General features: G+C 47.0%; 1 protein-coding gene across 1 annotated transcript; it reads right to left on the bottom strand.

The window, feature by feature from the left end:
* LOC110403335 (rho GTPase-activating protein 6-like) lies at positions 2,508-22,906 on the bottom strand. The gene is made up of 12 exons (XM_021406450.1): positions 22,795-22,906; positions 18,187-18,263; positions 16,684-16,840; positions 12,762-12,824; positions 10,601-10,860; positions 9,361-9,556; positions 8,808-8,863; positions 8,293-8,443; positions 7,508-7,656; positions 6,520-6,690; positions 5,929-6,026; positions 2,508-5,043 (listed from the first exon to the last, which is right to left on the bottom strand). The coding sequence occupies exons 1-12, from the start codon at positions 22,904-22,906 to the stop codon at positions 4,914-4,916; spliced, it is 1,620 nt and encodes a 539-aa protein (XP_021262125.1). The 3' UTR covers positions 2,508-4,913.

The raw sequence follows: 23,502 nt of genomic DNA, 5'->3' as shown, positions 1-23,502 counted from the left end.
GCGTCTCTTCTAAGGAGCAGGCCTACTGGGTCAGCATCTGAGCAAGGGTAGGGCAGCGCTGGTGCTTCAGGAATGACAGTGCTCTGCAACTGATTCATGAAGCCTTGATTGTTTGGAGAAGCTGAAATAAAACAAATCATATGCAAACACACGTGCCGCTGTGCTTCTGAAAGAACGCTGCGTGCTGCTGAGAGGAAGCAGCACACTTGCAGAGAGAAGTGGTGTCAGCTGCCCTCATGTGGAGCTTTCAGCAACATCCCGGTGTTCATTCCATACCAGGGAAGTTTCAAGCTTTGTATGCACGGAAGGACCTTACAATGACAGTGATTTTTCATGCAGTAAAAAAATAATAATTCATCATCTTTGAAAAGTGTGTTTCTCTGAAGCGGCTGTGGAAGACAGCGTGCTTCTCAATGAACCCTCAGTGCCGTCTGTTGTCCTCTGATCCAGTGCTTGGCAAGCAAACTTTAAAAGGAATTTTCTTGCAAAGCAAAGCATGTAGTGTTTCATCATAGCCATCACCTTCACATTAACATACACAAGAACAGTAATTCAGTGCCCTGCATAGTGGCACTTTCGAAAATGCACTTCTTCCCATGGCCCATGGGGAGCAGCACGTGAAATACAGAGCGAGCGTGTGCACGTTTAAAGCGAACCTGAGGGCAGGTTCTGTGTCAACAGATACAGGATTATATCTGGTGCAAAAGCAGACCCTCTGGGGAACCTTTCAATTTCTTCCTAAAAGCCAGCCTGTCTGCTGGGATGCCTCTACAGGGCACAGAGGCGACTGTGAAACTTTTCATTGCCTTTAAGTCCTTGTGTGGTTTCCAAAGGAGTGAAGCACATCGATTGCTCGATGCTAGTCTGGTGTAAGCTGCTGGCCAAACACCTGCAGCCTGCGTGTCACCCACATCTTCAAACCTAGTGTGGCTCTGCAGTGTATTTCCCAAAAGCATGTTTCACCATTCGGTGTTTTTCTGGCATCTTCAAATATCAGATTGCCACTATTGCACACTTGAGCCTTTCCTTTGCCTCTTTTGTAACCTCCTCCATCAGTGACATCAGTCACCGAGGAGTCCCATATATGACGCTCCTTTAGGACAGCCCTTCCCAGGATATCCCATCAGTCTCCTGCACTAAGCAAGACTTACCTATCTATTCCCCTCACATCCAACACTTCATATTTCAACATGATGACAAAAATATGATTTGCAGTCCAGGTTTCGCATTGGCATAATGATTTGAGTGTCCTTATGTCCATTTAAAGACATAGAGTTCATCTGCTTTTTTCTTAAATTCAGAATCATTGGTGAACGTTTGTAACCACTCCTCCTAAGCTGAGGATCTATTTCCTTCCCAGTGCTCCCCCTCAGGGGTTTCACGGAAAAGGTGTCCAAGTGCTGTAAAGCCCCTTCCCTGAGCCACCAAGGGCACTGGTTACTAGAAGACCTTATCCTCATTAGTGCTGCTAACGGACTCAAGCTGCTGTGGCTGACACGAGATAAGGTGTCACTCACACCCCGTGGGGACAGCGAGACCACTGCTGGCTGAGGAGCAGAGTCTCACTGATGTGCCCGAGGCTTTTAGGAAGAAATTGAAAGGTCCCCCAGAGGGTCTGCTTTTGCACCAGATATAATCCTGCATCTGTTGGCACAGACCAGCTGCTGCCTTCTTGGATATGGTCCTGGTTGCACAGCTGGCCGTTGGCTGCCTGAGCATTCTGGTGGCCCCGGGAGCATTCAGCAGACTCATGGTGTCCTGTGTTTATCTGTTCCTGCAGAGTCAACAGCACTGCTAATCTCTGGATTCGTGGGAGGCTTTCACCAGCTATCTCTCAGCACACTCTTCCCTCTTTAGCCTGCTATTTTCCGGGTAATGCTTCTCCTTCCATTCTGAGCATACCCATCCACAGGAAAAGGACCTTTTCAAAACAAAAATTCAATCCCAAGCAGAGCAGCTGCGAAGATGCGGTACCCTGACAGGTATCCTTCTGCTGGCGAGTGGAGTAACCACCGTGTGGAGCACCCAAGAGGATCTGGGCTGTGAGAACCCCACATGACTAATGTTCTCGCTGCAGAAGTGCTCACATCCTATGCTTGATCCCCAGAGCCATCCTTTGGCATAGCTATGGGCCTGCCCACCATTTGTTTTCACAACCTGCATCTCATGCCAGTCTCCTGATCCGCATCCCCTCGTGCTCCCCTTTGCTATCCCCTGTACTGAGCTGGGCCCTGGCCCCAGCCAGCACCCACCACAGCCCTACGCACAGCCACCCTGCACAGGTGCGTCCTTCTGCCCAAAGCTTCCCAGGGATGCTGGCCCCATCTGTGATTCCCCATTCCACCTCACATCCTAGGACAGAGTCCTGATAGGGAACATAGGAAAACTCGGACAGAACAAATCACTGCTTGGACCTTTGTCTTCCTTTGGCAATTCATCTCCAGTCCAAACGTGCTACCTCTCCTTGTCATCCCCAAGGCACAGTTCTGTCAGCCACTCCGACCTGGTTCCTTTTCAAAAGTACTCTTTTATTTTTCAGCCATTTTGGGGAGGGGAAGGGGTGTTAAGTACATCAGCTTCTACTCAGCTTGGCAGTGTAAGAAACATTTAAACCACAGCAACAAACAGGCAAAAAAGAAACTATTTCCATACATCAGTGGATGGCAGTGGTGATGAGGAGCTCACAGGGAGTGCTTCTGATGGGAGTTTCTGTACAGATAAATTTTAATCAGTTCCCTGCAAAGACTGCATTTGGAGGAGTTTCAAATCATATATGAACTCAGGCAGCTAAAGATAAAATCCATTACTAACCAGAAGTTTCTATCACCTAGGAAAAACTCAGTGCTGCCTAAATGTAACATAAAATGTCAGGTAGGTGAAGACCTATAGGTCAAGAAAAAGTAGCAAAAGGAGCCAGGCAATCTGTGCCGTGAGTTATAAATCCAGTCAATTTTGCCACAATTCATAGAAAATAAGTGTTAGTACATATCTCATGGTTTCTCTAGAAGTAATAGATTTGCAGTTGATTTCAGGTAGTCCAAAAGAACAGAGTTATGACACCAGATCCATCTTTCCCCAACACCAAAAAAATGCTGTCATCTCTCATATCCTGCCTCCTTTCTGTCCTGCAGCCTTACCCATCTTTCTTCCCTACCTGTCTGTCCTAGTTCTCCACATCACTATTCCTTTGGGCATCTATTGTCCCACCACATCTCTTAACTTCCTATATGCTTGCCCTCTTCTTGGCACTCTGCATTTTCTTGGAAGCAAAATCTCAACTGTGAACATGACAATTGACATTTCAGGCCAAGAGAATATAAAATTCATAAGAAATGCTCTATGCACAATTTACAGCGTTGTCGTCTCCTCGTCTGTGACCTCCCTTGCCACATATGCCATCTTTGCACCGTCAGGAAGACAGCCTTCAGAAGAGGTCAGGATCTGCCAGGAGCACAAATATAAATGCCTTCATCATGTCACAGCGTGACACATTAAACCTCTGAAATGTTTCTGATACCCAAAACTGTATCACTTCCAGAGCATAAACGTTTACCTGGAGACAAAACAGAACTTCTAGATGAGACAGATTCATTAAAAGAACCTGCAAATCTAAAGCCACCCCCCATCCCATGCTTCTTTACTTCAGCCTTGTCTTCTGATCCAGCAACTAGAAAGCAAACGCATCTTCTAGATCTGTATCTACATCATTCTTCTCTACAGTCTCAAATTCTGCCTTGATACCTACTCCCTGCTCACTGGAGGGCTTCCTGTCCTGTGCCTGCTGAAGGTTTCACCTTCCACATGCGATCAGCTGATCTCAGAAGAGGAGCTTCTCCTCCTCCAGATACCCACTGTGCAAATAAGGCAAGAACAAGCCGGGGAACGTCACAAGCAGCTTTAGCCTGTGTTATGCTGGCTGTAGATCAGTGTGCTTCAGGCCCACCTGAAGGCCTAGGGAAGGCTTTCCATAGCATCTCTCCTTTTGCTGCTGTTTCACCTGGGGACAGCCCAACCCAGGGGGCCTACTGGGGAAGCGGATGCCAGGCCATATCTAGCAGAGGAAATGTAAAGAAAACTGCAGAAAGTATTTGCCGATAATTTTCATTCTATCCTACCAGCTAAAAACATACATTTGCATGTAACTTGCAGTGTCTTCCAATGCCTCAGCTGTAGGAAAAAAAACCAAACCAGGTATTTCTCAGCCAGAGATCATGAGAAGACTGTGAGAATTTCTGTAATACATTATGTAACACATTACATAACACATTAGATGGTCTGTCTACTGACTATTACTCAAATAATAAAGATGTCCACAATTCTCAGAGTATACTTTTCCCTTGTACTACACTACCTATATATTTTGTGGTCAATACTGTGTTTTCTGTCTATAAAATGAGCAGTTGGAAACCTGAATTCGGAATGTAGAAGTGTACAAATATCCATGATTCATCCTGAACATGGCATGCTGTGGATCTTTGCAATAACTGTGCTGTTGCATTATGGTCATTTATTTAGCTCTAAGATCTCTCTCTGCACAAAGCAGCAATAGGACAACACATAGCGAGTGGGATACCAAAGTACAGACTGCATGAAGTTGAACTGCATTTTTCCATCCATACTACCCTGCTAGCAATCTCTACTCACTTGTGTTTCAGGCCAGTGATGCCCCAAGCTACTTCTCTCCCACCCCTGTCCCTGTGAGCTGACAGGCAACAAAGTCATACCTGGAAACCCATTCTGCTGCAGATCTGACTACACCAGAACCATTTGGCATGCCTACTGTTAACACATATACTTCCACATACACTCATGCATCCTTCCCTTCTCCACTCCTCCAAAGTGGGACAGAGAACATATTTTTGTAGTGGAAATGTTGCCCAGTTTTGTCCATGGGATGCAGTGCTGAGGGCTGGCTAAATACCAACATTCAAGTTCAGGAATGAGATGTTGCTGTACAACTCTGAGAGTGAGTTACTTTCCAGGGTCTGATCAGGCATCGGGATTGGAGTATGCACCTCTGCTGAACCCTCACTTTCCGTGCTCCTACGAAAGGAAGAAAGAAACAGAAGAGATGTTGCTTGACCCTGAATGTTTGTCATCTTTGAACAGCACCAACAGGAACGTGAAGTAAGACAAGGAGCAGTAGCAGAGATGACTTGTAAGATCTATACTCGGGGAAACCATTTCACACAGGACATTCTGCATTTATTGAAGGAGTGCTTGGATCTGTACAGAGACTGAAGGCTGGTGAGCAAGTCCTGCTTCAGATCACAGAGGAACAAAGTACCTCCTGTGCTACATGTCATGAGAAAGGCCCAGCCTGTGAGACACAAGGTCCTTTCACACCATCTTTCTTAATCACAGGGAAGAGCACGAGCTCAAGTTCTGGGCTTCTATGGGACTACCCTATCTTGCAGTCAAGGAGCGTATGTACAGACATAGCTGGCAGTCACATAAACAGATACATGCATGTGCCTATTTACATGCATGCAGGAGGGGGCAAAAACAAGCAGAAGTACAGACCATACCAAGGATGAAGGAAATTTGGAGGTGGGTAGTGATGAAGGTGAAAATGTAGCATGCACCAGCATGGAGCAGTGGGGGGGACTGGGAGTGTGGCAGGACAAGAGATGCGCGGATACACACACAACAAACACATGCAATGGAGGAATTCTGAGGCAGGGCAGACTTCATTAAAGGAGAGAGCATAACACAGACTGGGGAGAAATAGCACTGGAAGCTCCAAGGGACAGAGAGAAGCCACAATGTTTCAGCTCCTAGAAGGTGTTAGTGGCAGATGGAACAGGAAAAAGGGGTGATGAAGCGTGTGAAGGATCAGCAGGATTCGTGTTCATTTGCCAGCAGTGCAATGCTGTTGCTATACAGTGCAGCAGAGTGCCCTCCAGCTGTACCTTAAGTGAGACTTACAGCACAGCATTGAATTTCCTGCGCAAGAGGTAGTCAATGACATCGGGGTCTGTCTGAAACAGTCTCCTTAGGATGTCGTGCTGCATTTCTGGAGAGACCTAGGAGAGACAGACATGCTTACTCATGGCACCCCACTTTTTCTTCCTTCCCATCATCTGCCTGAGGTTATAATATCTGAACCTCCCACCATCACCTTCTAGCTCCTTTCTTCTAGGAGCTAGAATCTTTTTTTTCCTCCTTCACTGGGACTGTTGGGGGAGAAACCGTACTGAGGTGTCACTCCTGCAGTTTTTGGCTAGTTGTTTCCTGTCCCAAAGGAGTTCTGCCAAATATTGTGAGGATGGAAAGTGACAGAAAAGATGGGACCTGTTTGTGATATGCCCCTCAGCTCAGTCTTTGAGACCAGAAACAAGCCATCCCAAATTAATATTTACATGTGTCATGGGGTACGAATCACATTTCTGCAAGTCAACTTGAGTCACGTGCTGCTAAGTGGGGCTGTGAATATATCCTTGTTTGTATAATCATTAGGAAAGAGTTCAGAGGAGAAGAAAAGATCTAGAGAAGATGCCTTGAGAAAGTTTCACCTACCATGAACAAGGTCTGATAGTGCTCAATCAACCTTTGAACCACCAGTATGATGGCTGAGCTATCTTCAAAGTTCATGGTTCCAGGATCTTTTTCTCCAGGCTTCTCCTTCTGAAGGATGTTGGGACCAAAGATAGTGGCCAAGTTTGAAACTGTCATTTTATTCCCAGGAATCTAGTAAGCAAGAACAAAGGGAAATTGCAGATGCACCAGCATGCGATGTCCCAGGATAGCCTTACCCATCCCAGGACAGGAACATGAGCTATTGAGTGACAAGAGAAAGTTGATCTGGATCCAGCTCAGTCCTCTCTGAATGCAGGGCTAGCTTCAAGGCTGGGTGGTGCTGGAGTATATGCTTGCCCCTTCTTTGCATCAGGTTCTCCATTCCTACCCAACTCACTTTGACAAACTGTGCAAGAAGATGACATCATGTTACAGTTTGGGTCAAAACCAATCTGTTTGCATCATGAGGAGATTTAGAGCTCAAATTGTCCAGAGAAACCAAAATCAACCTCAATGAATCATGATAAGTTCCTCATGACAGTTGGAGTTGGAAAAACCTGGGGTTACTGTGAACCAGAAAAAGTGAACTGAAAGCAAATTAGACTCACTGTAGAGAAGGAAATTAATTGAAAAAAAAAATTTAAAATCTTTTCCTGGTTTTTCTTCCTCTGCTCTAAAACATTGCCTGCCCTAGTTTCTGCAAAAACAAAACCCACTCCAGAACCTTATCTGTACCACAGAGTAACATCAGGTGTGCAGTACAGGGCAGCCTGGATTATCACCTTTAATTCATCTGATTAGAACAGTGGCTAAAACTGCACAAAACTCCTCAGTCTTTGGCTGGCTCAACAGTATCTACACGTGAGAACCATTGCCGGCCCAAGATGTCAAAGGATTAACCCAAGCTGGAATTAGCTTTGCTGGGCCTTCCTCAACAAAGTTTAAACAATCCTTTGCCATACAGCCGACCCCTGTGGGTGAGCCTTACCTCCTGGCCATCGGGGCCCCAGGAGTTCTCAGCGTGCCGTGCCACCTTGCTGAGGAACTGCAGGAGACGGTGCAGCGTGTCACTGTGGCAGGGGGGCAGCAGGAAGAGCAGCAGCTGCAGCACAGCCAGCTGTGGTGGGCCCTCCATGGCTTGACAAAGAGAAGCCCATTGATTAGTGCAGTTCCCAGTCTGCTGGACACATATCTCCAGCTGGACAGCTCTACTTTAAATTCACAGGAACAAGTTCTGGAGGGAGTCAGACTGGTGTCCTACCCTTTACAGTAAATCAGTAAAGCCAGTATTTCATCCTGCCTATGCAGGGATGAAACTCTAGTAGATCCTATTAAGTCTGTGATGTAATTGCAATTAATACTGTACAGCCCGTGGCCAAAATCTATCCTATGCCAGAGAGACTATAACCTTGTTATTGATGTGGAAGCAGAGAATCCAGGATTTGAATTATCAAATATGAGAAGAGAAGGATGGAAAGGAGGGAGAAGCAAGGCAAAGAGATGGTGAACAAGACCAAGAAAGTCTGAGGACAGTAGCAGTGGAGACAGTCTAAAAATGCAGTCACGCTAAGTGTGGAGGGCAGGTGGACCTGAGCAGAACATTTGCAAAGACACCCTTAGAAGTGCAAACTGCTGGGCTGAGATACTGCACAGCATACTGAACTGTGCTGGGGCCGGGTGACTACACAAGAAGAAAATTCCTCTTTTTCCTTACAAAACCAGAAGTAATGGGTGGACTGTGCAGAGAGAGAGCAGTGCATCCTGGGTGCTTACAGGCTGTGCTGAGGAAGGCTGCGTAGAGCTCTCTAGGAATCAGTGAATCTGGCATGTCACGAAGAAACTCTTTGAGCAGAGCAGCAACATCATGAACACTTTGATGCTCATCCAAGAATACATCCAGTCCATGGTCAAACTCTTCTCTCAGCTTAAAGATGGAAATGAGAAGAATAAAAGCAACAGTCATGCTGTCAGTAAATGTTCCTTCTACAGAGTTGCTACAAGAAGGCATGCCAGAACCCAAGAGCAGTTTGCTACTGACAAGAGGGAGCTCTGAAGTACCACCAGGTAAATGAGGCTCAACTGCTAAAGGCAGCTTGGAGAGATGAAGCTTGCTCTCCTTGGCTGGGAAAAGGACTCAACAGGTTACAGACTGTTTGTTCTCCACTATATTCTTGTGATATTTCGGACTTCAGCATGCCAATGTCTGCTTCATTCATTTACCTCCCATACAAGAATTTGTACCTTGGATATGAGAATGCAGGGGGGATGCAGTAAGTGCCTCACTTTACCTGCTGAACTCTTTTCTTGGAACTCCCAACCCGGAAGATGCCCACCGTTTGGAGACCTGGGAGACAGACAGGTTAGTGCTCTGCATTCCCACAACACCTCAAAGCACCAGGGCATGTTAGCATCATGGAAACAGTTATCTTGCCCTGCTCTTGAGGCAGTGTGTTTTTCTTCTTATCCCCTCTGCCAAGAACAGAGAAAAGTTTGGGAGCAGTAAGATTTGCAGGGGTTGATTGTCTGTGGGTTAGGGAGGAGATCTAACCTTAAAGTCACTCTGAGCTGTAAATTGGATTTACAGGGGAGGTTAAGGCCAGCTCACGAGGAATGGGTCACTGACATACATGGGTGACATTCACCTCTCAATCCAGTGGCTACACCCAGCTTGGATGACTCTCCCCAAGTGATTGCTCAGCAGTGCATCCTGCCCCAGAAATCTGCTGCCTCCTTTTGTCTCTGAGAACTGCCAGGCCAAACTGCCTTGGCCCAGCACTTACAATGGCTTTTACCATCCTACTTTGGGGCAGGTCATCTGGCTGGAGGGAAATCCTTATTTACCGTATGTTTCAATGTGTTTGCAACATCTGTCCACAATCCGTGGGACCTGCCAGATGATGGGGTTGAGGCTTAACATCTTTTTCTTGCCCAGATTCCTCCGTGGATCCAGCTCATGGGGATGTGACAACTGCAGTGCCTCCAGCAGCTTGGAACTGTTGTCACTCAGTTCAGTGATGGAGTCCACAGACATGGCCCCCTGAGATGAAGTAGAGGTGATTCACAGGCTGGCAGGAACTGCCCCACAGGACCCCAGTACACCACTATGGCAGTTACCACAGAAGTTAGTGGGAAAGGGAAGCATTGTCTCTGAATGAATGCAGAGATCTACAAAGAGCCTATCTTAGGTTCTAAAAGAATCACAGAGGCACATTTCAACTGTCGTGCCTTCATTTATTTGCACTGCTCCTCATGTGAGGAGTTTCTAAGAACAGCCTTCCTACTGGGACAGAGCCTATACTGCATGCAGACATGGGGAAAGAAGAAACATCCTCAGATCTGCAGTCTTTGTGCAATGTACTGGATTTAGTTACCTACACTGGAGTCGCTCTACACCAGGGCTTACAGGGATGTGACAGGGGTCATGCATGGGTCTCTATTCCAAAGAAATGAAGCAAACCTAACCCAAATTACTACCTACCTCTCCTCACAGGAAACAGAACTAAAGCCAAGGAAGTGGCCAAGGCTGAGCAGTCGCACCATCTTCCTTGCCCTTTGGTACCAAGACAGTCAATACTGCAAGCAGACCAGCTTGGCACTGATGCCCCCCAACAGTGAGAAGAGTCTCACCCTGCTCTGCGGCCAGGGAGCCAGCACAACCCACCATCAACAATCACAATTTCTGGTGGGAGTTTGGAAAATGTGAGGTCCTGTCTCTAACTGCTACATTGCCAAAAATCTGACATGACAGATGTCGTATCTGTTCATGGTACTGCTCACTAAGACATGATGCAATGGAGCGCCTGAAAAATCTGGATTACTGGTGATGAATCTACCCCTATTCCTATCTGCTGGAATAGGAATCTGGCCATGTCCTTCTAGTGACCTTGGCTTTCCTCAGCTCAGAGGCTCCGTAAGAGCTGAACTAGTATAGACTGGCCCACTCCTCACAGTCCATCACTTTGGTAGAATTAGTCCCCAGGTGTGCGAACAGAAGCCATCTCATTTTTCCTGAGTCTCTCCCAGCCTGCAATGCTACCACAATGAGTCTACGACAGAGGTTAGCCCATTTTTGCAATCATACCCTTCGCTGACTCCAGGAAGAGTTATTGTCAGGAAAAGCTGGGAAAAGGGGCTCTTCAGGGAACGCTTCATAAGGTACCAGCAAACAGCTCCTGCCCAGTGGGGATCTCTTCTGCATCTGAGCGCGGAAGTTTGCCACTGTTTCTTCCACCTCCACACACAGCCGGCGGCTGCTCTTCACTGTTTCTTGCAGTTGTCTGTTTGCACGGTCATTGGCAATGACTTGGCACAGTGGGATCCCGAAGGTCTGAGGACAGCAGTCTAAGCAAAAAACATGGGAGATGTGGAAAAGTATTGTTAGCAGTGAAAAACAAGTAGGGCAGCACAGGCCAGCTGCCAAGGACGCATGTGCATGTTTGGGTAAAATAATTAACCCACAGAAGAGAATACCAGGATACTGTAAAGGTAACAACCAGCACGAGCATAAGCAGGACTGCACGTAAAACTGATTCAATACATGAAAAGGAGACCTGTAGCTTGAGTCCAGGATGGCAGACCTGTAACTATCAGTCTCTGCTCTCAGTTTCTCCTCCATTTCCCCGGGAGCCTATTGTGGACAGGAGGAATATCCTGAGTGAGCCAGAGCAAAACCAAGGGGAGTTGCTGTCCTTGGAAAGCACTGGGGCATTGCTGTGGTGGGACCCAAAGTTCTGGGCTGTACAGGAGCCAAGTGGGGAGAACTCATTGTGAAAGGTAGCATGCTGAAGAAAGAGGAAGGAGATGCAGGGAAGATGGCAACAAAACTAGTCTGCATCAACATGCTTGTTGCATCCTGTCTCAGTTTTTCTGAATTTCCCTTCCTTTTATTGGTTGCAGCCCTAAGAAGATAACATACCATCTGTGAAGTAGAGATTTTAAGTCACCAGAAATATTTGATACAAAAGATTATAATGATGTTATAACCCCCAGTTTCCTACAGGGTTTGCATCAGCTATATCTATTTATAGGTGACAGTCTTAGTACCAATGACAGTGCTGGGCAGAAAAGGACCCATGGGTACTGGTCAATAGCCAGGTGAACATGAGCCAGCAGTGTGCCCAGGTGGCCAAGAAGGCCAATGGCATCCTGGCTTGTATCAGAAATAGTGTTGCTAGCAAGAGCAGGAGGTGATCATCCCTCTGTGCTTGGCACTGGTGAGGCCGCACCTTGAGTGCTGTGTTCAGTTTTGGCCCCTCACTGCAAGAAAGACATTGAGGCCTTGGAGCATGTTCAGAGAAGGGCAACAGAGCTGTGAAGGTTCTGGAGTACAAGTCTTATGAGGAGTAGCTCAGGGAACTGGGGTCATTTAGCCTAGAGGAGAGGAGACTACAGGGAGACCTTATCACTCTCTACAACTACCTGAAAGGAAGTTGTATCAAGCTAGAGGATCAGTCTTTTTTCCCAAGCAAAAAGTGATAGGACAAGAGCAAATGTCTTTGAGTTGCACCAGGGGAGGTTTAGGTTGGATATTTGGAAAAATTTCTTCACTGAAGGTGTTGTGAAGTATTGGAACACGCCGCCCAGGGAAGTAGTTGTGTTCCCATCCCTAGCAGTGTTTAAAAGACGTGTACATGTGGTGCTTAGGGACATGGTTTAGTGGTAAATGTGGCAGTGCTACGTTAGTGGTTGGAGCTGATGATCTTAGAGGTCTTTTCCAATCTAAACGATTCTGTGATTCTGTGACATTTTTCCACAAATAATTTTCCCCACTCCATAACTCCTGGGACAAAGTGTTTTGCAGCGGAGCATGAGTCACAAATTTGTTTTGTAAATTATCATACTGATGCTCAAAGTTTTCCTTGAGTAGCCTTTGTGCTTTGGTGAAGAAATTAGTAAGGGCTCATTTCCAGTGGGTTGTGCACTATAGTTCTGTTGTTCCTAGATTTTTGGCTTATATCCTTCAAGAGACAATAAAACCAGAACTCAAACAGCAAGACTGGGGGTAGAATGTGCAGCTAGATAAGCACACACCTTTACACACATACACATTCATGCGCACACATACATACACCCTTCTACAGTCTCTCATGATTATGTATGCATCATTACACAACACTCTGGAGAAAACCAAAGCAACATGGGCAAATCACCTTGCTAACTTCAGACCCACAGCTCAGCCCCATTAAAAATCATCCATTCTGTTCGAGAGTAGTAACCAAAACCCAGGTAAGGAGGCTGCTCACCTTTCTTCTCCTTTGAAAAGCTCTCCAGTTTCTGGCGGATAGATTTATTGCCTTTAGGTCCAACTGTGGGGAGAAAAGCAAAGTCTCTACATCATTAGTCTGCTTCGGCACAGTCCCACCTCGAAGCTGTTTCTTCTTCTGCACCCTTGCAGGTAGAGCATCTCCCTCAGGCAGGGGGATGCTGTGGACTTAGCATAGTGGTTTCACAGGTCATGTAGGACAACACACTGGCATCAGCTGCCTGGGGGAACAAACCAAGAGAGGGACTACTGTCCTCCTGAAGTGGAGGAAGGGAACTCTCTGAAGCCTGAACACCTGGACTGTGGGATCCCATGGCACTAAACTGTGGACTAAAAACAGCTTGAGTGTGGGACTCACCCCATCTGGCTAACAGCAACAGGCATCTGCAAAGTGTGACCTGTTCCAGTATTTTGCTGTCAATCCTCCTGAACATAGGTGGAGTGCCTCCTCCTGCCCACGCACGAGGCTGTGCACAGGAAGACCTTCACTGCTGTACAGCACATCATGGAGGATTACTGCCCATGCATGACAGTGGGGAGCAGTAATCCTCTGTGGGGCCTGTTTCCCACATACTTCTGCACTGAGGTCAGACCTTTGAGCCCTATGTGTGACATGACTGACCAGGATAACGTGCTCCCACCCACTGCTTGCATCCCATCCTCCATGCATTTCCACTGTGCCCACAGCAACTGCTCCAGCCTTCTGCCTGGTTCAAGGCAGCACCACACCTTACTGCACCTCCCCAGCTACCAGGCCAGACACATAATCCAGCAATGCATGACAACTACAAGCTAGTGTTTATGAAAGCAGGAAGTAAATTAATAGGCATTACAAAACAGAATGAACCACAGCTGATCTTTCTGGTGGCATCCCAGCTTCCTGTGTCCCACTCCTGATGCTGCAGTAGCTACAGAGTGCATGGGATATGCTGAGGACAGTAGCCAGCAAATAGGTTCTTGTACATGAAAGGCCAATTAGAGAAGCCTTTGCTGCCCAAAAGCTGTAGATTAAAAGTGTTCTGGCCACTTTTAAATTCTGTCATGTCCTACATGATCCTGAATTAATAGTGATGTTCTAATCATCACCTAAAAACTGGGAAAGCCACCTTAATTCAGCCTCAGAGGTCTGGTCTTGACACTGGAAAAAGGAATACAGCCCTAGGACTGCTTCTGAATGTTTTACACAATAGAAAAAAATAAAATTAGACAAGGCACATCATCCAGAAATCCCATCTTGGTCCTAGACAGCCAAGCCCTACACTTGAGTAACCTCAGAGACGTGCATCCAGGAACAGCAGTCACCATTTTTTGGTTACATCAATTAATGGAAAACTCATCCATTAACTGCTCTAAATCTTCCCAGAACACATCACCCTACTCTTGCCTTTGCCATTTATTAAGAATTCTATTCTTAGACACAGCTTGTATAAATGTTTGGGTTATTTTGTGAGATTTAGAAGGAAGCTATGTTGATATGAACAGTATGCACATGGAAAAAACAGTGCACATTAATCATCATACAGCACCATATGTTTTGTTTCATTAAAATGAACAGCAAGAGTTGAAGAACAATCTGGAGCCAAAAAACACTACCCAGATATGGAAGAAAAATGCCAGCAAAACTCCACTGTTTAAACATACAATCTAACTCTCCACTCCTGGAGCCATCCAAACATTCCTAACAGGAACAAAACAGGTGGCAACAGATAGTAAAGAGACCACATGGATCCCCCTCTCCAGAAGGCATGAGCTGCTGTCTCCGTGGCAGAGTAATACATACGACCTACTTCAAACCTGGGAGACAAGGACAACCTCTTTTCACTGGTAGCTGTACCTCCTTCAGAGATTTCATCTTCTCGTCATCTCCTGCTTGAACAACAGACTTGTTCTTGCAGAATTGGCCAAAATGAGATCGCAGTGCCCATAAACGTTTCTTCTGCAGTTCAGAAGGGTCATCCTGGAAGTGGGTATTTACTCAGAGGTCTGAGATGCTGCAGAAGTTTGTTGGGACTGAATGAGGTAAGGACAGGTGGAAGGAAGAGAGCAGCCCAGAGAATGTCAAAGCTGACAGCTGTCCCAAAGGGTGGATCACAAGGGGATGCACACGCTGTGTTCCTCACAGTGTATGCCCTCCCTGGAGATGTGAGGATTTAGAAAAGAGATTAACACATTTTCATTGAGGGAAATAACAACCATACAGTGGCTTTTTATTAGAGGGCTATTTATTAAAGAAATTTCACGTAGGCAGTTTTTGGGGAACAAGTGCACACAGGTGAATGTACTCAAATGGAGACAATGCAGACCAAATTCCGGCATTTCCAAACATTATGAACCTCCCTTTAAGACATCAACACAGGAGAATGGTGTTGCAAGTGCAATATTCTCATAGCTAATTCTCATCTGGTCTTTTACATTGATTCCCAGCCAATCAACTGAAAAAAAAAAAGAAAAAAAGCAAGAGCAGGCAGAAAGCTGAGGGATTCAAAGACAGACCTAAGGAGAAAGGAATTCACTGGGTAGCACTTGCTTTCTTCAGAAACCAGGTGAACATAAGATACAAAATACACACAAGGATGAGACCAAGACTTTACAGTCCCTGTGCTTATCCTGCAGGGAGAGAGGAACCTGACTGACAAAACGCAGCACAGGGAAAGAAATTGTTGCTTTGCTTTTCGCCCGTTCTGTGGAGAAGCTCCTTCCGCATGATATCACTGAGAATGGATCACAACAGCTCAAAAAAAAAAAAGAACCCAAAAATGGGGAGAACAGGATGTTTGTGAACAGAGTCCCCAAGGGACTAAAAGAAACTGCAGTGGCTGGTGCTGCAGCCCTGGGGTGACTGGACATCCTGGGAATGAGAAGGGAACTTTCCTCCCTTTCACTCTTCTTGAAAACATTTCATGCAATGAAATGTTCCAAACATTCCAAGTATTAATAAAACAAGAAATAAAACTTGAATGTCACCCAGAATAAATAGATGCAGTTACATTCTGGCACCTGCTTGCTGTCGAGTACAAGTTTGAGGAAGGGTGATAGAAAATACTCCTTCTCTGTAGCAGCACCCCAGAGACGGGGGGGGGGTCCACTCTTCAGGGGGGGGCCCCAGTCCCAGAATCCCATGTAGGTGGTGGCAACAGCTGTGCTGTGAGCGAGCAGTGGGGCTGGAGATCCCAGTCACCCTTTGCAACTGCTCTGCTGGTACTGTGTGTTCGTACAGCTGGTAATAAGCATCTTCTGCCCTACTGGGATGCCAAAATACGGCCCAGAGTATGGAGAAGGCATTTGTGTCTGGTCTTCCACTGTTAAATTACAAGTACAATTTGAGAAGGAGTCAACTGATTCTCAGCTCATTGTGCCTACTTGGATGGATGTGAAGATGTCAGGGGACATAGGCAGTTATGGGAACCCAGATAATGCCTGCATTTCTTTGTAGGCCAGGACAGAGGACCATAGTCCCTGTGGAACTTCTATATTTATCTGCCCATTAATTTCAGTAGCATATCCTCTAGCCTTGCATAAGCCCCATCTCAGCATCAGAGCTTTGTGCTGAACATTAATCCACAAAACAAAGCTTACCCCATCCCAGTGGAACTGCCCCGCTGGAAGCCCTTGCTAAATCATGTTGCATCTGTTTTGGATTAGGAGGACCAAAGGCAGGGTCATATTCTCACACTCCTACGGACACAAAAACCCTCCCCGAAGGTTGCTTCAGCCACCAATGCTCAGACCAAAGCCAGAAACAAACAAAACAAATGAAAAAAGTGGACCAAAACTCTTAAGTGGAAGTGTCACAAATACTAATCCATACATATCATCCCACATTATGAAGTGCGGGATGAGTAGAACTAATGGCTCAGACCTCAGTCCTCCCACGGCAGATGCCATCCTCTCCCATCCTCTACCTTTTGCCAGGCTGAGATCTCCAACAAGCAGCTTTTCTTGCAGCTGGTAGAGGGCTAGCTCTCGCAAACTGGCTCTTTCCAGCTCCGAAAGGCTGTGCAGGGACACAGGTCGCATTTTGGCTCTTTGTTGTGGCAGAAGAGCTGAGATAAAAGTCCTCTGAAAAACATATATGTAAAAATAAGAGTCAGGAGCATTTTGCAGACACACCTGATTAGGAAGACCTGAAAATGCTACACAGGGTCTTTCTAAGCACAGCAAACACCCCACTTCCACCTCTCCAAGGAGCATGCTGGTCTGTAGGTGACCTGGTCACACTGCCCCATTCTACCCTTCCAAACAAAGGCCTTTGGAGACACCAGGGATCTCAGCCCTGGCTCTTGAGGCCCCACAGGATCCCTGAGGCACCTCACTGCTTGGCAGAGATCTTCCTGGCTAGTTCTGACTGCCCTCTGTTTTCACATGAAGCCCAACATCATCAGGCTCACATACACAAGACAGGGCATATCCTGGCCAGTAAGGGTAGGAACTGGAGTCCCAGTGCCAGCAACTGGCAGTTCTTCACTGTGTAGACAGTCTCTGCCCAGTGACAGCTCTGAGACCACACTCTGTGAGCAAAGTCAGGATGGAGGTATGCTTGACCAAATCCAGATAACAGAGATAAAATGGCTCCAAAGCTCAGAAAAACTCATGAGCAGGAAACAAAGGTAAGCAGCACTTAGCCTTACTTAGTCTAGCACCTTATCTCACAAGATTCTCTTCCCCTCCCTCCCACATGAAAGTTGCTCAGCAAACAAATACATGAAGCCAGGGGCACTTCTTTCATCTCATCATGTCCTCCAGCTGTACCCACAGACCTTAACCCTCAGCTGCAAGTAATTGCAACTACACTGGGACCAACTCCAGATTTGATCAGACTCAGACTTAACTCCATCCTCTCTCTCCCTGATAAGCAACACCTGACAAAATCCTCCTGGAAGCCTGAGCATTTGTCAGCTCCCCCCAGACACCTTCCTCTTGTGTCACCCCTGCTCTCCAACAAACCTCACCAAAAGTCAGGAAACCCAAACCTTTTGGCATAATGCTAACACGTACCAGTAGTCAACTTCATAGACATTTGAAGAGTGTTGCTCCCAGACCTGACTGCAGCTCAGCACAAGCAAAACCCTGGCATCTAAGTGGAAAGGGTTTGTGATGAGACACTAGCCTTGTACCAGTCTTTGCAGGATACCATGCACATTATTCCTCACATTCACCCAGATCTGTGGCTCCTATCGTGTGCTGGATGCATGGGATGAGTAACTAAGAACAGGTGATTTCCTGAGAATAGCCTTAAGTAGCTCAGTCTGGTTTACAGTGACTGTGGGGACACTGGGGCTACAAGCAAACTGTTACTCCCTCTCTCCTCCTGTATGCCAAAAGAAGGTGATGTCAGTGCCTTCTAGTAGGATACAGACCCTATGGAGCAATAGCAGGTTAAAAAAAAAAATAATAATTTTGCTCACCCTTTTCAATAACCAGTAGCAGTCCAAGAAGAGAGCAACCACTATCCAAAGAGATACAGCTTCCTCCTCTGCTAACCCTTAAATGAGAGTGAGAAGGGGTGGATCCAGGCTCCACCCCTTCATTACTCAGGTGCATTGCCTGCACCTGAGCTCCCTGGGATAGCCACACCTTCTCACCTGGTGCTCAACCATTGATTCAGGCTGCAATCTGGCAATTCCACTGCACCTCCTATGGTGTGCTCCACCAGGGCAATCCCTTCCTTCACCCAGTGGCAGTGCTGGGCCTGATACACCATAGCGTATGGTTGGCCCTTTGGGCTGCCAGGGCACATCACTGACTCGGATTCAACTTACTGTCACCAGAAGCCCCAGATCCCTTTCTGTGGGACTGCTCTCCAGCCTCTTGTACCCCAGTCTGCACAAAGCCAGGGTTGCCCCATCCCAGCTGTAGAATCTGGCACTTGCTCTTCTCAAACTTCACATGGTTGGTAATTGCCCACCCCACATTAATCAAGATCTCTCTTCAAGGACTCTCTGCCTTTCAGGGAATTAAGAGTTCCTCCCAGCTTAGTACTGTCTTCAAAATTCTGTAATCTTAAAATCAGCACACACCCCACTAAATGAGACCTACAGCCCCATTTTATTCAAAGCTGTTTTTCTGTGCAGCAGTAACTGAGAGAAAGGAACAGTGTTAGCAGCATGTACACAGAAATGACATAGTCAAAGTACAGCTATGAAAGAGCTTTCCCTAGGAGGGCTTTAAAGCAACAACCAAAAATAAATGTCTGGATATCTCCCAGAGCCAGTAACGAGGGTGAAAACACCCAGGTGTGTCTGCACAGGCTCTTGTGGTAGCCTCGGCACGTTACTGACTGCGCACCTCCATCGCCTGTGCCTGGGGATGAATGCTGTCTGGGGCAGTGTTTGCATTGGCCAGGTTTTCAGCTTCTAAACAGATTTAGAAAGTTACATAATTTTTTTTTAAAAGTTGTTATGATCTCCCCTGAAGGGTAAACCATAAATGGGAATTTAGCTAAAGGCAAAGATATTCTTGCTACGTTTGAAGTTTATTACAAAAACTATGTGCTTCTGCAGGGATGTACAAAAATGAGATGCAACACAGCTAAATTGTCTGGTAGTGCTCAGCACCTCTGTACAATTAAACACCTGCCACTGGGGGTACTCAGATGCCCATGGCTGTCCAGTGCACTGGATCAGGCTAAAGCTTCCAGTAAGACCTAGTGCAGTGCTGTTTACATTGCAGATAACCCTGCAGCTAGCCAGACTTAGCACTGAGCCCCATCCAACGTTTGCAGCTCAGGGATGCATTAACAAGGAAACCAGAGAGATGCAATATCTGATGGAGGCATTTGTGTCTTGCCTGAAAAAAAAATATTTTGATTACTCCAGTATTAAAAAACAACAGGTTCTGCAGCTTTTTTTGACTTCCTCTTAGCTGATCTGATCTACCCCTCCATGCAAACCCTCCCAAGCTGGGCTCAAGGGAGACCCACCATTTATAACTCAGTACATTGCTTTTTATAACTTTCATACTGAAAAAAAAAAGTGGAAGGAAAATATATTTTATTCATGGTCTCAAAGGGATTGCATCTAAACAGTCACCTAAACTAGAGTAACTAACTGGCCTTAGCAAGTTTGACAAGCAGAGCTCCTGGGCTATGAGCTCCCCTAGGAGAGTCTGGTGGGAGAGGGGGGCATAGATAAAGGGACCTGGACAAGCTTAAGAAGTGGGCTCACATAAACCTAATGAGGTTCAACAAGGCCAAGTGCAAGGTGTTGCAGCAATCCCAGATCTGTGTGCAAAGTGGGAGATGAATTCTTTGAGAGCAGCCTTGAGGAGAAGGGCTGTTCTGGTGAACAAAGTGCTCAACACAAGCCAGCAGTGTGTGCTTGCAGCCCTTCTGGGGCTGCAACTGTATCCTGGGCTACACCAAAAGAGGGGATTGTCCCTCTCTGCTCTGCCCTCATGAGGCCCTACCTGCAGTGCTGCATCTAGGCTTGGGGACCCCAGCACAGGAAAGGATGCTGGGCTCTTGGAGTGGGTCCAGAGGACGCCATTGAAGGAGATCCAAGGGCTGGAGCACCTCTCCTATGAAGACAGGCTGAGGGATTTGGGCATGTTCAGTCTGGAGAAGAGAAGGCTGCGGGGAGATCTCATTGCAGCCTTCCAGAACTTGAAGGGAGCTTAAAGGCAGAAGGGAGATTGACTTTTTATGCAGTCAGAGAGTGATAGGAGAAGGGGGAATGGTTTCAAACTGAAAGAGGGGAGATTTCGGTTAGATGTTAGAAGGGAGTTTTTTACTCAGTGGGTGGTAAGGCACTGGCACTGCTGCCCAGAGAGCTGTGGGAGCCCCATCCTTGCAGGTATTCAGGGCCAGGTGGGATGGGACTTTGGCAGGCTGATCTGGTGGGGAACAGCCAGCCCATGACAGGGGTTGGGATTGGATGGGCTTTAAGGTCCCTTCCAACTCAAGCCATTCTATGACTCTGTGATTCTATGAGATTAAAATGTTGACTTTGACAGGCAAATACATCTCTATTCGCCAGCAATAGCTTGTGTGTTTCTTCCATGCCAGGAGTCCGGGATAGGCAGAAGTGGTGCCTGGCCAGGAGCTGCCCAGCAGCACACACACAGCTCTGCTAGCAGCAAATGCTGCAGATGGAGAGACAAGCCCTGAGAGTCAAACTGAAGGAAATTACCTTTGCATAGGTGAAGCTCACAGCTCCAGGCAGAGACCACGTTCACGGATCCTGCCTGAGCTGAAAAGATGGTCAGAGCATCACTGAGGATGCAGCTACCTTGGGGAAATGAGGAGGAAGCCTGATTAGGATAGAGAGAAGAAGAGAGAGTAAGCAGGAAGGAGAAGTCAGGGCTTATCTGGCCCTATTCCACAATCTACAAGAACAGCCTTATAAAATACCACCATCACTAGTTTTACAATAAACTTTTTGTTCAGTGGTTAACTCTCAAAATCCTGGCCCTCTTGCAGTAACTGTCTATTGATGCTCCTAGGTGCAAGCTAGATTGAGAACAACACCAGCAACTTCCAACTCTCCCTGATCACAGCACACAAACTCGTGGATCCCATGGGTGTCCCAAAACAAGCGAAGCCCTGCAGAGTGCTGTACGATAGCAGAGTAATAGCCAGAAAGGAGGAAAATGCTGCTACACAGTCAGGGGAAAAGCCTGAAAATAATGCAAAACCCCCTTCAAAAGTGGATATCATAAAAACAACTGCATTAACTCTAAAACAGAAATTAAAAGTCTTTCATAGGTAATGTTAACATTGTGTTTCCCCTCTGCAACTACTTTCTTTGCTTGTTTTCAGGACTAGGTCCTTTTTAAATAGTTTCATGCGAAAACCTCAGCACGTGTGCCCCTTCTAGTTCCAGAGAGCTGCATTTACACCCCATTTTTCAGCAATAAAGTCACCCTCCTTCAGCTGGGATGGAGGACATGCATTTACCTTCCTCGTTTCCTTCTCACAGCATCACCAGTGACAGCCTGAGTTCACTTCTTTTCCTTCGGGATGATGAATTTTAAAGCAGTGTTTCCACCATGTCCATGTGCAGCCCCACGCAGAGGGTGAGGGAAAGTCTTCTGCTTGCTGGGAGGATGTGGTGAGAGAAGTGGAGAAGTGATGGGGAGGAGAAGCCACAGCTGAAAGTAGACAAGGGGAGGAGAGGAGTGATGAGGAAATGAATTTTCTGCCAAGAGAAATGAGAGCAAGAAACATCCTGTGGAGACAGAGGGCAGCACTTCCCATGCCTGATAGTGTTTATTCCTTGGCAGAAAGGCTTGTTGCTCAATCCCTCGTCCCCATGCTTTCCCTGCCCTCATCTGTCAACAGCTAGGACACTCATAAAAGCAGTAGCTTTCCTGGCAGATGAAACCTGAAAGAGAAATTTGCTGCTTGGGTGCCGGTCAGCGAAGGCGAGTGGGTGGTTTTCACCTTGGCTCTCCTCCATGCAGACCTCTAAACTGTTCCATCACATCGTATTAGAAATGAGCATGTCCCTAGTGCAGCTTGGTGTGGGCAGGATGGGCCAGGCACACAGCTCTCCTCTGTATCCATCGGGTCCTGTGCAAAGTGCTGGCATTAAAAATCTCATAGGCATGATAGGATAGATGTTCAGCTGGCATCTCATATGACATACTGTATGTGGTAGTTACAGATCCCAGGGAGCCTTACACATCTACATCAACACACAAAACGTGTGTGTTGAAACCTAAAATCAACACCCTGCACACCAACACACCTACAAGGACTTGGGGGACCACAGGCCAGGCTTATGGTCTGTGATTTTGTGACATGGGTGCAACCAGTTCCCTAAGTAGAACCAGGCTGCCTTGGCTCTGCTGGCAACTGGGCGGCTGCAGGGCCAGCTGTGCTGCCTGTCATCACCGCTGTGCACAGCTGGGAGAAGCTGAGCCCATGTGGGGACATGGTGCAGCATGATGTCCCACAGACACTGGGATGCATATCAGATCACAGCACTGGGGTGATGGGCCTCGTCTAGGATTTGTCTCACAGCTGATGACCACGCTATCAGGGCTTTCCTCTTTGCAAGGAGCTGCCCTGGTACCTCGAGGACTTGGCTGTTTCTCAATGTCTGCAGCTTCTCTCTTGCTGCCAGGAATGGCAGAGTCCTGAATGGGATGTCTCGACACGCTTGGTGTCTGCTCACTGGTGGCCATCCTGTCCTCGGTGGGATTGCCAGTGCCAACTTCCATGCAGTGATCCAAAACACAGAAAGCTCAGCTATGCTCACTGATGAGTGACTCCTGGCTCCTTCCCTCCAGGACATTTCAGTCTCTCACATAACTCTGCTAGCTCCCAGATGCCTGCATCATCACACATCCCAGCCTAGACCAACTCTCATATTTTCAGAGCACCTTTCTCCAGGAAAGTCCAGGTTATCCTCAGGCTCCTTTTTTAACTGGATGCCTCCTATTCATCTAGGATCTGGCTCTGCCACTATCTGCTGCCTGGGGGGCTCAGCATCTCGGGGTGCAGCAGGCAGAGCACCCGTTGCCACCAGCTGAACTGCTTCCTTCCCTACAGCAGCAGCTCTTTGAGAGGTCACAGCTAAGCTTGCAGCTTCCCCCTAAATAGGAAGCCATTGCATGAGAACTCTCTTTGGATGCTGCTGAACTTCTGTGGAGGCTCATCTTTGTCAGCGCTAGTGCTCTGTTGCACCAAACTTGGCACCACTGGAACACACACGGCACCCCATCAGCCCCACACACTTTTGGCTCAGATTGTTCATATGGTATCAGAAAGAAATTCCACA

The sequence above is a fragment of the Numida meleagris genome, chromosome 8, assembly GCF_002078875.1.
Source record: "Numida meleagris isolate 19003 breed g44 Domestic line chromosome 8, NumMel1.0, whole genome shotgun sequence".
NCBI lineage: Eukaryota > Metazoa > Chordata > Aves > Galliformes > Numididae > Numida > Numida meleagris.
Note: the sequence above shows the minus strand (reverse complement) of the source record. Positions and strands in the feature narration are given on the sequence as shown.